The sequence below is a fragment of the Acipenser ruthenus genome, chromosome 3 (assembly GCF_902713425.1).
Source record: "Acipenser ruthenus chromosome 3, fAciRut3.2 maternal haplotype, whole genome shotgun sequence".
Classification (NCBI taxonomy): domain Eukaryota; kingdom Metazoa; phylum Chordata; class Actinopteri; order Acipenseriformes; family Acipenseridae; genus Acipenser; species Acipenser ruthenus.
In genome coordinates, this window is record NC_081191.1 from 90659334 (window position 1) to 90673769 (window position 14436).

At 35.9% G+C, this 14436-nt stretch overlaps 1 protein-coding gene across 5 annotated transcripts in view; it reads right to left on the reverse strand.

The window, feature by feature from the left end:
• Window positions 1–14436, reverse strand: part of LOC117394773 (dual specificity calcium/calmodulin-dependent 3',5'-cyclic nucleotide phosphodiesterase 1C-like) — a 186545-nt gene that overhangs the window by 25943 nt on the left and 146166 nt on the right. For all 5 annotated transcript variants that reach the window (XM_059018750.1, XM_059018753.1, XM_059018754.1 and 2 more), the window contains 6 exons: window positions 11151–11333; window positions 9156–9222; window positions 7860–7976; window positions 6189–6329; window positions 1428–1528; window positions 477–605 (listed from right to left, as the gene is read on the reverse strand). In XM_059018750.1, coding sequence (XP_058874733.1) covers window positions 477–605; window positions 1428–1528; window positions 6189–6329; window positions 7860–7976; window positions 9156–9222; window positions 11151–11333 — 738 coding nt within the window. The remainder of the gene's footprint in view (window positions 1–476; window positions 606–1427; window positions 1529–6188; window positions 6330–7859; window positions 7977–9155; window positions 9223–11150; window positions 11334–14436) is intronic.

A 14436-nucleotide genomic window follows, 5' to 3' on the forward strand; every position in this document is an offset into this window, starting at 1 on the left:
CAGCTGAGATAAATAGCGGTAGGGTTAAGTACTCTAGTGCAAGGTTGTACCGTTTATGGAAGGAGGAGTGATGGAACATCAGCAAGCTACTGCCCTGACTGAAAATAAGCAAGCTACTATTTATAGTTCTAGTTTTGATTCATATACCTGAGATGAGACATGAACCTGGACCTACAGCTACATGAATGGTGGGCCTAACAACAATTACAGTAGTCCACATCTCAAAACTGACACATAAGTTTGCAAAGTGGTCTGTGTCTTAAACTACTTCATTGTAAGGATTTAGGTAAACAATGCCTTTTCACTTTAGCTATTGCTTGTTAGTCCCTCATATTCCAATAATACTATATCATCAGATTTACAAAACATTAAAAAGAAAAATGACTTGCTTCATTTGTGGCTATGTCACCCTGGTGCAACAACTAAAAGAACAACATGAAACCATGTGATCGCTGATTGTTTTTCTCTTCCCTTACCTCCAGTCATCCTTTGATAGATTATAGAAGATGTTCATCTCCTCGTCATCCTGCAGGAGGCGGTAAGCTGCACTTACATGGTGATTTTCTAGCACCGCTCTGTCATTATATAGAATAGCTGAGTCTGATCTGCAAGTAGATATCTGTGTATTATTATTATTATTATTATTATTATTATTATTATTAATAATAATTTATTTATTTCTTAGCAGACACTCTTATCCAGAGCTAGGTTGATAAATGATTACAGTCGAGGATAAAAATGATTACTGTTTCACAAAAGCCAATACATCATATTTGGCACATGTTACCTTGTCGAGGCTTGAATATGAGCCTATTTTACAATCTATAAACGTGAAGATCTCAATATGGTATTAGATGATAGATTGTGGAGAATATTGTAATGAAGTAGTTTACTTGATCATTTTCCTTAATATATTAAACACATCACAAAAATTAACCAGTAGCGAAAGTTTGTCACACTATGTTATCCTTAAAAACACTAAACATGTCTCGGAACACAAAACATGTAAAAAAGTGTTTATTGCTAAATAAAGATTTTAAACTTTTAAACACTTATAATGATGCATTCCTAAAATATCCACTTCCTGCCTGAAACTCCTGTGTATCTCCAATCACTAGAAAAAATGCAGACTTAAGATGGAATTTGATATACATTGAAAACTGCAAACAAATGTGAACAACAATAGAAACAGCAACAAACTATCAAAAGCAACACACGCGTGAACGAACGGACAAATGCAAAAGCCTCAAGCTCTTTATTTTATTATTCTGACCGTGCAGACTAAACTTATTCTAACATCATTTCTGGTTGTTTTGGATGTTTTTTTGACACACACCTCACACTGTCCCTTGGGGCATCAATTAGTGTGATTCCCACTATGAATAATAATGAATCACTTATCTCTTTTTTGTATGCAAAGCTGTTACCTGGTCTGAATATGAAAGTTGTTTGTAGTCCCAGTGTGTTCATAGTCATGGACAGCAGCAGCAAAAATCATAGCTAAGATCTCAAGCTCAGTCAGCCAGTGCTGCAAAACACATTATAGAACAATCAGATAAATGCGTCAATTTCTTAAGATTTAGGACCTTGTCTTTGAAGGCAGACTTCCCCGCTGACAAGTCAAACTGCACATCATTGCCTCTCCCCTACAGCCCTTCGCAAGTTGCATTAATAACAGGTTTCCATCATTTGGACTGGCATATGGCAATTTTGTCCCCTAGCTATGAAATGTTTAGGAAGCAAAGCCTATGCACTTAAGATGCAAATGGTTATTGTTGTGAAAGACATGCATTTGGTAGATGATATGAGGATAACCCTCTCAGTTATTGTCCTGTCAGTGAACATTAGCATCACATGGGATACAGTAAGAGTATACCTAAAGATCTTAAATTGCTGCCTTGTGTTCTCATGCAGTGGGCACAGTGTGGTAGGGACGCCTGGCTGATAAAAAGGAGCTTCTGACAAAAGGAGGCTGTTAATTTCCCAGTAAAAAAAATAAAAAATAATAATAATAATAATCGTAAAGTTGACTGGCTTTGAATCTCTCCAGCTGTACAGAAAAGGTGTATAAGCCCAGCTATGTATAGGATTAAGTCAGCATAGAACTCCGTGTACAGGACTTGTTCGCAAAACTTGTATTTTTATCTGATTTGTGTTAAATACAGGGTACTACAGTTACCACTTGTAGTATCACAGTTCAGTCCATGTGTGTAACTGATGTGCAGAGGCTGCTATCGCTTGTATTACAAGCATTGTCACTTTTGGAAAAGCTTGTGTGCCATCAGTGTTTCAATATAACTCATTAACCCTCTATCTCTGTTCTGTCACAACCCCTTTTACAATAAGTCATTTTTTGTATCTGGAGATGATTTGACACTTGAATAAATAAACAAAACCTCTGTGGGAGACATGATAACCTTGGGGTATATTCTACTGATCTGAACTGTTGCTCCTAAACTTCCCCTTATCATAACATAATTCAGCTGCACACCTGTGATACGCATTGTTCAGACATATCCATAAAGATAGAGCAAATATAATGGATTTTTGTAATACAACATTAAGTGTATCTAATCAGATGTGTCATTTTGTTACCACTTACAGTACAGTGTGTTTAACCAAGTATATTATCAACATGTTTCATCGGGCATCTAACAGACTCACAGACTGTACTTGGACATTGCTGCAGCCAAATTCCACCATTTTACAATCAGTGAGACTGGGTGGCCTATCTGGCTAATCTGTCACTGCCTCCATTCCCATCTCCTGCTGCAATTCATGGCATGTGCTTGCTCTAATAACACATTACTGAACCTTCTGACTGCACCATTATGAGCAAGAGGATAGCTGTGAATACCATTGCTACACATTGGGGACCACTTTCACATTTTCTTTCTTATCAGTAATTTGGAGTTGTATTTTTCAAATGACAAATCACCTCTTGATTTTTTTGTCCTAATCCATATTTTTCAAGGAAGGCTTCAGGTCAATAAATATTTCCATAATATATTTTTTGTTTAAACACAGCCTTGTATAGTACCTTTATGACACCAATATTAATCCTGACTCTAACCCTAATCCCAACTCTGACCCTAATTCAAACCCTAACCCTAATCCAAACCCTAATCCTAACCCTAAACCCAACCATAACCCTAATCCCAACCCTAACCCTAATCCCAAACCTAACCCTAATCCCAGCCCTAACCCTAACCTTCTGCACATGTTGTCTGCTTCCAGACTAAAGAAATGCATATGTTTACTGTACATAAAAATGTCGGGATTTTCTTTTATTTTACAGCTTCATAACGGCTGTTTGCTCAAAATGTGAGTAGTTTCAGGTTTCAAGTTTATGTTTTATGTTTTATTTGATCTCTCTAGTGATCACAGAAATGTACTATATAAAGTATTACATTGTTTTTACAGGGATGGTCCAGTATAGCAAGGTTAACTCCCCTGTATGTACTTCATTTGTGTTAACATGACACCCCTTGCATTACCTTTCTACACTATCTAAGATAATAATATGGACTGGTTAATGCCTTCTCTTTCAGGCTTGTGAGTTCTAACATCAATTTAGTACAACCTTGAATGCTGAGATGCTGTACTGAATATCCCTCGTCCTTCCCAGTGACACTATTCCTGCAGATGTCATTGAAAGCATGACAATGAATTTCTGACCTTGTTGAAGCAGCCCTAAGAAGCCACATGAAAATTACACTATTTGGTCCCATCACCTAGAAGGTTTCAGGGAAATGACAGCATGATGAGACAACCTTAGCAGAGGTAATTCCCTGAACCAACACCTGAAGGTTTACAAATGAAAAACAACAGAACAAAATCACTATATACAGTTGACATGAATTCCATCAGCGTGATCTTCCACATTTTGCTTTCTTTTTAGTATGGTTATGTAGCTTATGATTGAAAGCTAACACTGATGTACAGTTACCACTCAGGTTAGAAGCGTAAAAAACAACAATATATTGAATCTATACTTAGTAGGCTCAATTTTGAAAACACCAAAAAAAAAAAAAATGGAAGAAAATGTGCAAACTCAAGAGTGCTTGTGTTGCATTGTGCCACATCTCCCGTGTTGTGATTTTGAACACAGCACATTGGGTTAGACAATCAAGTGAAATTGGCAGTTTATCATACTTTCCTGGACAGCGGCTCACAAATTGTTTGCTGCTTAAATGGAAACCTAAATCTTTTCTCATAAAAGAGTTTTCTCACTGGAGCACATACATGTGTTGGTAATGCACGGATAACACTGGATGATTCCGGATCAACCAGCTGTTTATTTTGTTAGATTTCATAATTAGTGTAATCCCCTTTAAGCTCTTGTAAAAGCGTTCCCAGTTCCTTTCACTGTTCTATCCTCATCACATTTCCAGTAGAATAATAAAAAATACAAGTCAATTTTGCGTACAGCTTCGTAGACAGTTTTTAAGCTACGATTCTGCCTCAGTCCGCCAGAAATCCGCAGTTGCGAAGTCAGTGTGTTATAAAAGCTGCATGAAGTATGTGCATAAATCATGCAAGTGCACTCTGTAGCACTGGCAACTAGTAATAAAGTTGTCAATAAGTTGTAATATCAGAATTCCATTAACATTAAAGTCTATGGGACGGGATTGGTTCCTGGGAAGATGTTGTTAATAACTGAAAGTTGTCTTTATCAGGGTTGCTAATAACCGGTATGTACTGTATTTAAAAGAAAAGCACATACCAAACCCTGTTCTACACAGTGAAAGCTCAGGGCGCTACCCCCAGCTCCAGCTCCAGGTAACATGAGCCGACAATAAAATGATAAACACCTGCCATAAGACTGTTGGTAGGGCCACCAGGGAGTCAGTATATTTGACATTGATTTGACATGTCAAGCCTGCAAGGTTCTTAGATTTATTTGGACAGATATGTGACCATTCCATGATTGCTTCTTAATATTCCTTCAGGGTGGTGGTGATCTGCAGTACAGTATGTTTTCTAGAAAGGCTATCTAGTCATCCGTTTTGATATTATACTGTAGCTATTGAGCTATAACGTTTGTCTTCAGAAGTTTTAATCCAGTTAGATTTTTCTTGGAATGTACTGAATTACCTTTTACCATATAAATCCTCTGCGTAATATGCTAAAACCTTACAATATCCATCTGTGTTTTTGGCAGCAACATTGTGGCCAACTGAATTAACTTTAAAGCTAGGAGAACCAGCTTCACTGCTTAACACAAATATGCTTTTTCATCTCAACGATTCAGTTGTCCCTTCTACAAATATTAAGTCTTTTTCAATGACTTTTTCAAGGTCTTCGTAAGCCATGTTATTTCCTTTTTGCATGCCTTTATTATTATTATTATTATTATTATTATTATTATTATTATTATTATTATTATTATTATTATTATTATAACACATAATTAAATAATTAAGTTATTAACACATTAACTATTGGCTGAAGATTATAGATTGAGAACGATAACGGATGCAGTCAAGACTTTCTGTTTTAGGAAAAAATGAAAAAGCAAAAAACCTGTCTGTGAAAAAAGCATACCATATATCAGTACCCATCTATGTACACTATGTTTTTCATACTCTGTCATTTATAATTAGATCATTCCTTAAAGGCTTCAGTAGACAGACACTTGAAGACACAACAATATATAATAGCCTATAATCTAAAATAAATATGACAGTGATATCACATTGGCTTTCATAAAAAGCACCAGCAAGAGAAGACCCGCAAATTTCAAGGACAAGAACAAGTTACTGTAGAAAAATATCTTACACTGACTCCATAGTTATGTTCGCATGATGGACATTAAAAAACATATGGAAAAGTCAGAATGTCAAGACAGCACCAAGCCAAAGACCCAATTGTTGGTGTAAAAAGAAGAATTATTCACCCTAGTACTGCAGTAGTAATGAAGGTATAATGTGTGTGGTACCACTGCACTTTATAATATATTTGAAGAGGAGAACATTACCTAGGGAGAACGGTGCCATACAAAAATAGATATCCCACCAACACATACAAAACATTGGTGCCCTGAAACTGAATATGAAAGTACAGTTTCCCTAGTATCACATACCAGCACATTTTGAAATGAGGGATTTGATAACCTTTAAAAACACAACAACAATAACAGCAACAACATTTGCATGTTATGCATAAATCTACCCTAGTGTACTTACCACCATTCCAGTCTTTAATAGGAGGTAATGCACGGTCTGGGTAACATCTGCCGCATGCATAAGATTGTGATATGGATTTTTATGCTTACTGTATCCAACTTCAAGGGCTTCAACAAAGGATACAAGAGCAGAAATGGGAATCTAAAACAAGCAACATAAAAGTGTTTATTTTTTTATTTTTGCTAGAGTAATTGAACTTATTCTCTAAGGAAAACAGCACAAGGAAAAGTTCCTTCCAGACAATGTGTTTGGATTATATATTTTATAAGCAACACCAGTCACAATGGGCTTGACTTCTGTCAGGGGCACCAGCATTTTGTTCAGCTGTTACTTACAGCAAACAAGTATTTTGGTCCCTCAGTTAGTATAATTTGAGATGTGTTTTTTCATGGGATAATAAATGTATAGAAACTGTGTAAACACCACATGCTGTTCTGCAATTTGTGCACAAGATTATATCAATACTTACACTCAATATCAGTATTATGAAATGTAATATTTAAGAAGACAACTCAGTAAAATCACTTTCCATAAGCTTTTGATTTTCAACTTGTTTACAGGTATAGTGCAGTTCATTTTGTTTTCAAAAAACGAAAAGTAAATAAAACAAATGCAACCTGGCAGGCCACCTGTAAATTATGTCTGTAAAATGTGTTATTAATTAGTACTGTAGATGTATTTGTTCATTCCATTCCATTATACGATAGAGTAACGGTTATTTAGCTCAATATGATGTTAGGTAATAAGGAAAACATTATGCTATTGTTATACTTAACATTGATACATTTAATAACCACCAGTATAATCACTCAGTGGTTCCCATTAACAGATGCTGAGATTCAAGCACCACATTTATAGGTGTTCCTTCTTGTATCCCATTTAATTTAAAACCTGCCAGCGCCACAATTATGTAGTAACAACAAGATAATTACTTTGTTGTTACTACATAATTGAAGGCTCTCCCCACTCTGTGATGGGGATTTGGAATTTATTCTGTATATATCAAAGAAAATCTAAAGACAGAGTTGAAGTTTAGTTTAAAAAAATATTTCTAAGAAAAATCTAGCTACTCGAAAAGCAATCCCAATGTGTTTCGGTATAGGCATTGTATCTGTCATGTTTATCATCTCTTTTGACAGTCTTTTAAAGTTGTGTGTCTGATTCAGAGGGAAGACAACCTTGGTTCATCTAACCAAGGTCTTGATATCCTTAATTATTAAACTAAACCAGTTAAACCAAAGACCAAGACTAAAGTACTTAATCATTTAATCACAGTGGTTGCTTGATATTTCACAACTTCTGTAAATTCACAATTAAGTCATGTTGGCAGTAAAATGTATATGCACTACAGTACACAGGATCCTTCACTAAATCCTAGCCAATACTATTTTCACTTGTTTATGTGCACGTCAGGTACCGAAATAACAAGGGAAATAACAAGGGGCACAAACATTACCTAAACATTGAACAAAACCTGCAGTGGAAAAGCCTAACTGGTTTGATACAAGTGTTTACACTGAGCACCTGGCTAAACTTTATTTCCATGTAACTTAAAAGTTGTCCCTTCACAGGATATTGTGACATTTTCCTTTTGGTGTAGCCGTTGCCTATTTACTCCAGTGTGTTCAACTGATACAGGTATGAATTGAGGGTTTGTAATGATCAGCTTACCTTAAAACGGTTGATTAAGTCATATCTTGTGAGAAGTTCATAAAAAATGAACTTTAGTGCATGTTCTCCACTTGCATCATTTAGTGCAAATACATCAAAAGACCACTTGTCTACATTCTGTGGAAAGAAGAACAGTTTCCTTTATACATAAATACAGTAACTTAAAAAGTTTAATGATTTATAAGGTCTAAAATGTCCAGAAACAGCTTCCATCTGACCCTCTAAATAGTCTGCAAATTTTGTCTCGCTATGGCAGTACCTAGGTTCTCATATTATTAGGCATAATGGTACTTTTACAGACTTCTGAAGTAGCAAATCTATCAGGGCAAGTTGAAATCATTAAAAGTGATAATACATAGTAATAGCACCGTGCACAGCCCCCAGTCATCAGTAATTTATAGTATGGGTTTTGAAAACTTTGTTGTATAGTCCTGCTGCACATTTGAATTACTGCACATTAAAGATTGAAATCTTTAAATTGGAAGCTTGCTTGTGCGTTCAATCTTGGTCACAGCTGACTGCCAATTCCCTCTAGGCACTTTCAATGAGCAATAAAGATGCATAAATCTAATGTGTGTGTGTGTGTGGATATGAATCGAGAGCAGGGTGGCAGAAGAGCAAACCTTTGAAAGGTAGAGGAGAAATAAAGACAGGTATCTATAAGTCAGAATAACTGTTTTAAATTATACTATTGTATGAGAATGTATGTAAAATCACAGAGAATAATCTTTTTATTTAACCATATTATATTCCAAAAGAAAGACTAGGTACTGAAGTTTATAACATCTTTAATGGTAAAGAGGAGGTCAAGCCAAGTTCACACTCAACCCACTGCAACTGGCTGCCTCACCCTCAATACCACGTCTGCAGACAACAGTATAGTATTCCCACAAACACAAACTTCCTTTGTACAACTATAAATCCAGGCATACATTTGGTATCCAAACCTTTTTATTGTTCATTGGTTTAATATTGTTAAGATGGAGAATTGGAAAGCATCATGTTACCTTACCTTGATGGGCAGTAATTGTGTGGAGCATGCCTGTTTTGTGTTTTGTGTGATGCAGTATGTCTAGGGTATGTACAACATATACATTACAAAATACATATGGTTTTCTTTTATTTATATTTACAAAGAAATAAGAACGTTGCTATTGTATAAGTACTTTTTTGAAAACTGTAAAGGAGGACTGCATGCAATCTAAATAATAAATATTTCCTAACAATTGCTACCATAATTATGATCTATGGACCCTTTTAGCTGATCTATAAGGATTTGAATGACTCCGTTAATACCTTTAGCACTGCAATCACAGATGGCGGGTAGCTTAGTCCAACCATGTTTGATGTCCGTCTGTACATTCTGTTTAGGGTAGATGAAATAAGAAATCAGAGATCTGTGACTGATTTACTTCTACTTTTGTCACCATTTATAAGGAAAGGAGGGTTCTCTAAATGGGATGATTTCAGCACCCTGTCAAAGCTGATATTCTGGTGCAATAGCAGAAAAAATAGCAGGTCATGATACATTCATAACCTAAACACTCACTCATTAAATAAGCTGGGTTTTTGTTTTAGTTTTTTTTTACTTTGTAATTTGTACACAGGAAATATGTGATATATCTAAGTATAGAGGATTAAAATGGTATAAATTCTATCTTTGGCAGAACTGGATACATTTTATCTGTAAAGTATGCTGTTTGATCAAAAGTATATTAAGACATCTAAATGCACCATTTTTTTTTACAGCCACATGAAGGAGCAACTGTTATCATTGTCAATATAGATTTATCAGAATAACTCAATATGCCTCCAAAGCAGAAAAGTCTGGATTCCAGGTTTTCACAATGAACCTGAAGAGTACACACAGCAGCATCTTGACAGAAGATGAAAGAATGAGATATTCTCATGAATGTGTTACTCTAACCACATAGATGAACTTGCCAAAAGAATATATCATGCCTCCAAATGCGTGACTCATTCCTGATATGTATTGTTTTATTATGGCTTTGCAGCTTTGATTTAAAAATGGAACATAAAACCAGCCTAAGAAAAAACAAAAATATATTTATAAGCAGCAGTGAAAAATGATCAATATTTGAAATGTATATTTTGGTACAATTTGTTCATGAATTAATCATGTTGGGGTCTAATTCTGAATAAGTGAGAGAGTACTTTTTCAAGGAATACATACAGGAAAGGTAGGTTATGGTTTAATAATAATTTGTTTTTCTGTTAATTGATTTCTTTTACTCTGCAATGACTATATCCAGTGATTCACATGCATCGGGGATGACACTGCTTGAATGTATACATGTACTGCTGGTGTAATGCTGTTTTCTAATTTCACATTCTCTCCAGCTTTGTTTCTGAAAAAAAGGAACATGACTACAGGGAAGGTGACTTGAACTAGTTTGAAAGTAAACAGCAATATGCTGGAGTGCTGAAGCAGGTACTAAATGCCTATGAGGAGAATCTGTCAGTCTGGATGATTGCCAAAATTATAGATTTTCCCTTGTGCTTCGAATAAGAAGAATACAAAAAATAATAACTTTGTTAGGCACTGTTGATGATCTGGGAATTTCCGATTGCTGTTCAGTTTGATAACTTCTATACACCTCACAATGCACCATACAGAACGAGGAACACCAGACTGATGTTTCTTAATCCTGATGGTATGTTGTGCTTCAGATCGTCAATGGTTTGAGGGTCTGTTTATATAACAAACTGACTTGCAATGACCCAACATAAAAAATTCAAAGAAAGTTTTCTGGATTAAATCTGAATAATATCCTATAATGCACATAATTCTGAACTATCTTGTATATCAGGGGTCCACGATTTCTGTTATCGGGTCATTCCACACCTGAATATACTGCATATGATCTCAATTAAAAAACTAACTAATTAAGACAAATATAGTGGTTTAATTGATTTTATTAAGTAACTTGGGTATGGTTAAAACAAATACCTGGACTTGAATGCTAAAATTGCCCTAGGTGTGCACCCCTACCGAATATGGATAGAAAATGACGGGTGAACTTATTTTCTCTGCTACATATTACAACTTTGCTTTCAATAAGGAAAATACCTACTATGTTAGTGGTACAGTTTTAGTCATTGTGTTTATAACTTTAAATACTTGGTTATAAAATATACAGTAGTATTGAAAAGAAATTACAGGAATAAGTCTTTGTTAATGTCGTTCGTCTCGCCGAAACTTTTGTCAAATTGTAGAACTAAGGTACTTCCATTTACAACACCAATGCATATAGATGTAATAGTTTGTACCTTTCTACAAATATTCCAGCCTGAACAGCATGAACAATGCTTCTGAATCTTGGCTTCTCCTCCGTTCTCTTGAGCATCAACCCCATTTGTCTGGTAAAAGTGGAAGCAAGCCAATCTCGCACCTCTGATGGCACAGAGTCAGACTGGATATCACTGAGCTCATCTTCTGCATCCACAAGGCGTCTGTAAGGGTGAAACACACATTGTCCGTTATGATACAAACCTAGATTTGAACAGCCTCAGGCTCAATAAGAGCCTTCCCCACCTAGCTCCATGAGCGCACCTCAATCCTGATCAATTTTGTGAAATCACCATTTATAAATGATCTCCAATATGACTGGCTTGGTGCAAATTATCTCAGTTTGTATGCCATGTCAGAGTCCCAGGTCAAAAGACATTCTGCTGAATTTGAAATAAGTAACTTCAACATCTACATTAAAGGTTGTTCTTATATTTGAACTAAACATGTCAAAGATAATTTGAAGGACAATAAGTGTTTTTTCCTTTGCATGTTATATTATATGACGGAATCATTATGACAGAAAGGTTATATAATTACGGAAATATTATTATCTCTTCTCTTCATTAACTTTTTGGGACACTGGATTTAATGTGTTACCCTCATATCCAATCTTTAGTAATATGTATCAGGCTTGAAGAGATTAGATTGAAGCATTTGATAATATTTTCTAATTTTTTAATTATCTATTTATTATTATTATTATTATTATTATTATTATTATTATTATTATTATTATTATTTTTATAAGTTTAATCAAGTAATTTATTTTTGTTTTATGGATTAAACTTTGCCGTTGCTTGGGGAGCCCTGAATTTAAAGCTTGGCAAAGCCTCTATTGTGACATCACTGCTAGTTGGCCAATGAAAATAGGAAAAATAAATACGCACTGGGATAGGGTTGGCCGTGCTCTGGCTTTGCTAGCTCCAGCTCCAGGCTGGCTCCAGAGCTGATGGAGACCCCCTGCTCCATCTCCAGGCTGGCTCCAGCAGCCCCTACTCCAGCTCCAGAGTCACTAGAACCTCTAATCAGTCATATATTTTCCTGACTATCATAGTAACATCCCATTTAATCAGGTTAAATGTGGTTTTTAGAGACAAGAATGTGAAATCTGTTTTTTTTTTCTTCCTTTAACTTAACAAATTTCTACAAATCTAGACTGTATTCTCCTTGCGTATTAGGAGCCATCCAAAATTATCGACATTTTTTGAAAGCCTACAAAGCATGCACTGGAGTAAGGGGTCGAGGGCAGTGTATGCTTATTGGTCAAAATATTATGACATTTTTATATAGCTTGATTTCCATTACACGAGAGTAGATGTTAAAACTTCATGCTGATTTGAACTCGGCTCTCGCCAAGATAAGCACCAACTAAGACGTAGCTTTACAGTAAACTAATGTGATCCATATGCGTCTCCATCCATTTACGTTTCCTTCCAAATGATGATGTAGATATCCTTCTGTCTAATGTTAATGGTATTCTCAGTTCTTGGTGCAATAGTAATAATAATATACAACGCAGTTAACTGTACAGTAAAATGCATTTTAATAAGGACAAAATATATAACATAACAGAGTGCTGGGACTAATATCCAAAAAAAAACATTTTTCACATGTATGAAGGGGGAAAAAATGTCTGTGTCAGTCAGAAATGACATAGTTCACAGAAATGAGAAATACGTATCTGTGACAGGATTGAAAGGAGTCCCTGTCGTAATTCGCCCTCACGACCACCGGCAGCGCTGTGTAGGGTTGACCGTGATTGGGTCAGGAAGCTGACCATACAGGAAGTTCCGGGCCAGGCAGCCATCTTGGCCCAAGGTGGATCCATGCGGCCGTCAAGTCCCATCATTGCAATCAGCTATGCTGTTCTCGTCGATTGGCTGACGTGAGGCAGCGTGCTGATTGCAGGGGTGGGACTTGGCAGTATTTAAGCAGTATGGTTTTGCCATTCGGCTCCCTGTCCTGAACTGAAAACAGGCGCTGTGCTTTGTTGTTTTGTTTTTATCAAAACTGCTGTAATTCACAGAAGCTTGAAACTTTGGTGGATGGCCGCAGTGAGGAAAACCCAGGACAAGCCAGTGATCCGTGGAAGGGAGCCAAGAGACGATGAGAGGAAACCCACTGCAGTAGCACGGAGAAACCCAGTGCTTCCTTTGTTGTTGTTTTTGTAACCGAGACATTTTTGTTTACTCTTTTTATTTGAAACCTGAGTTTACCATTACTGGTATTCCAGGTGGTTTTCTTGTTTATTTTCTGCAATGCTGGACTGTTCTATTTTTTGTTTGTTAAAATAAAATCCTGCCCGTTACCATTGATGGTACAGGGCTCCAAGGTGACATTTAAATGGCAGGGATTATTAAAAAATATCTGTTGTCTACTTGATGTTTTTACCTGAAGTGGACACAAGATATTTTTTGAACCATAACTACTGTATGGCATCCTTTGTTTTGTAATTAAAGTCAGGCCTTTCTTACTTCTGGGACATTTTTCAACTTTAATAGTGTTACATATAATGGCATTGATAACGTTTTGCAAATGAACAAATATTAAAATGCATGTCTGAATCCTGAACTGATATCTGAACATGAAAATACCATGTTAGTTCCAGCAGTATAATAAATATATGTTACATGGATAGAATCAATGTTCTATATAGTATCTAATATGTCTTATGTTTCGTATTACAATCATATACATTATACATTTCATTTAATGGTCTGTCTGTCACACACTACCTTGTGAACATGATAACAGCCTTGAGTTTGTACCAATCTTCACTAAGCTTTTATTTTATTATTCAATCCTAGTCTCCTATGTACGTTTCGAATTGCATTTGACTAGACTCTTTTACTCACTGTCCTCTTACTACGCAATTATGGGGACCCTCTGTATGCCTTAGACGACCCCTTATAGCAACAGAAATATTATGTACATTAAATTACTTAATAAAATATACTTATTTGATTTGTTCATTCAAATGTTAAAACTGAATAATTCAGGAAGGATTTTTAAAAATGTGAAAGGCAGGAAATAGTGAGGCTGCTTCGGAACCTCAGCTCCAACTCCATGCCCCGGAGCGCTCCAGTGACTCCAGATCCAGCTCCGCTCTGGCTCTAGAACCCTACTCTGGAACGCCCACGTGTGTAGTATAAAACAGAAATAACATGTATTCTATAATACTGTGAACAGGTTTATGCAGCAGCAGCCCAAATCTGTAATTTCATTGTTTGTATTGTAATGGTACTAAGGGTCAAACAGGATAGG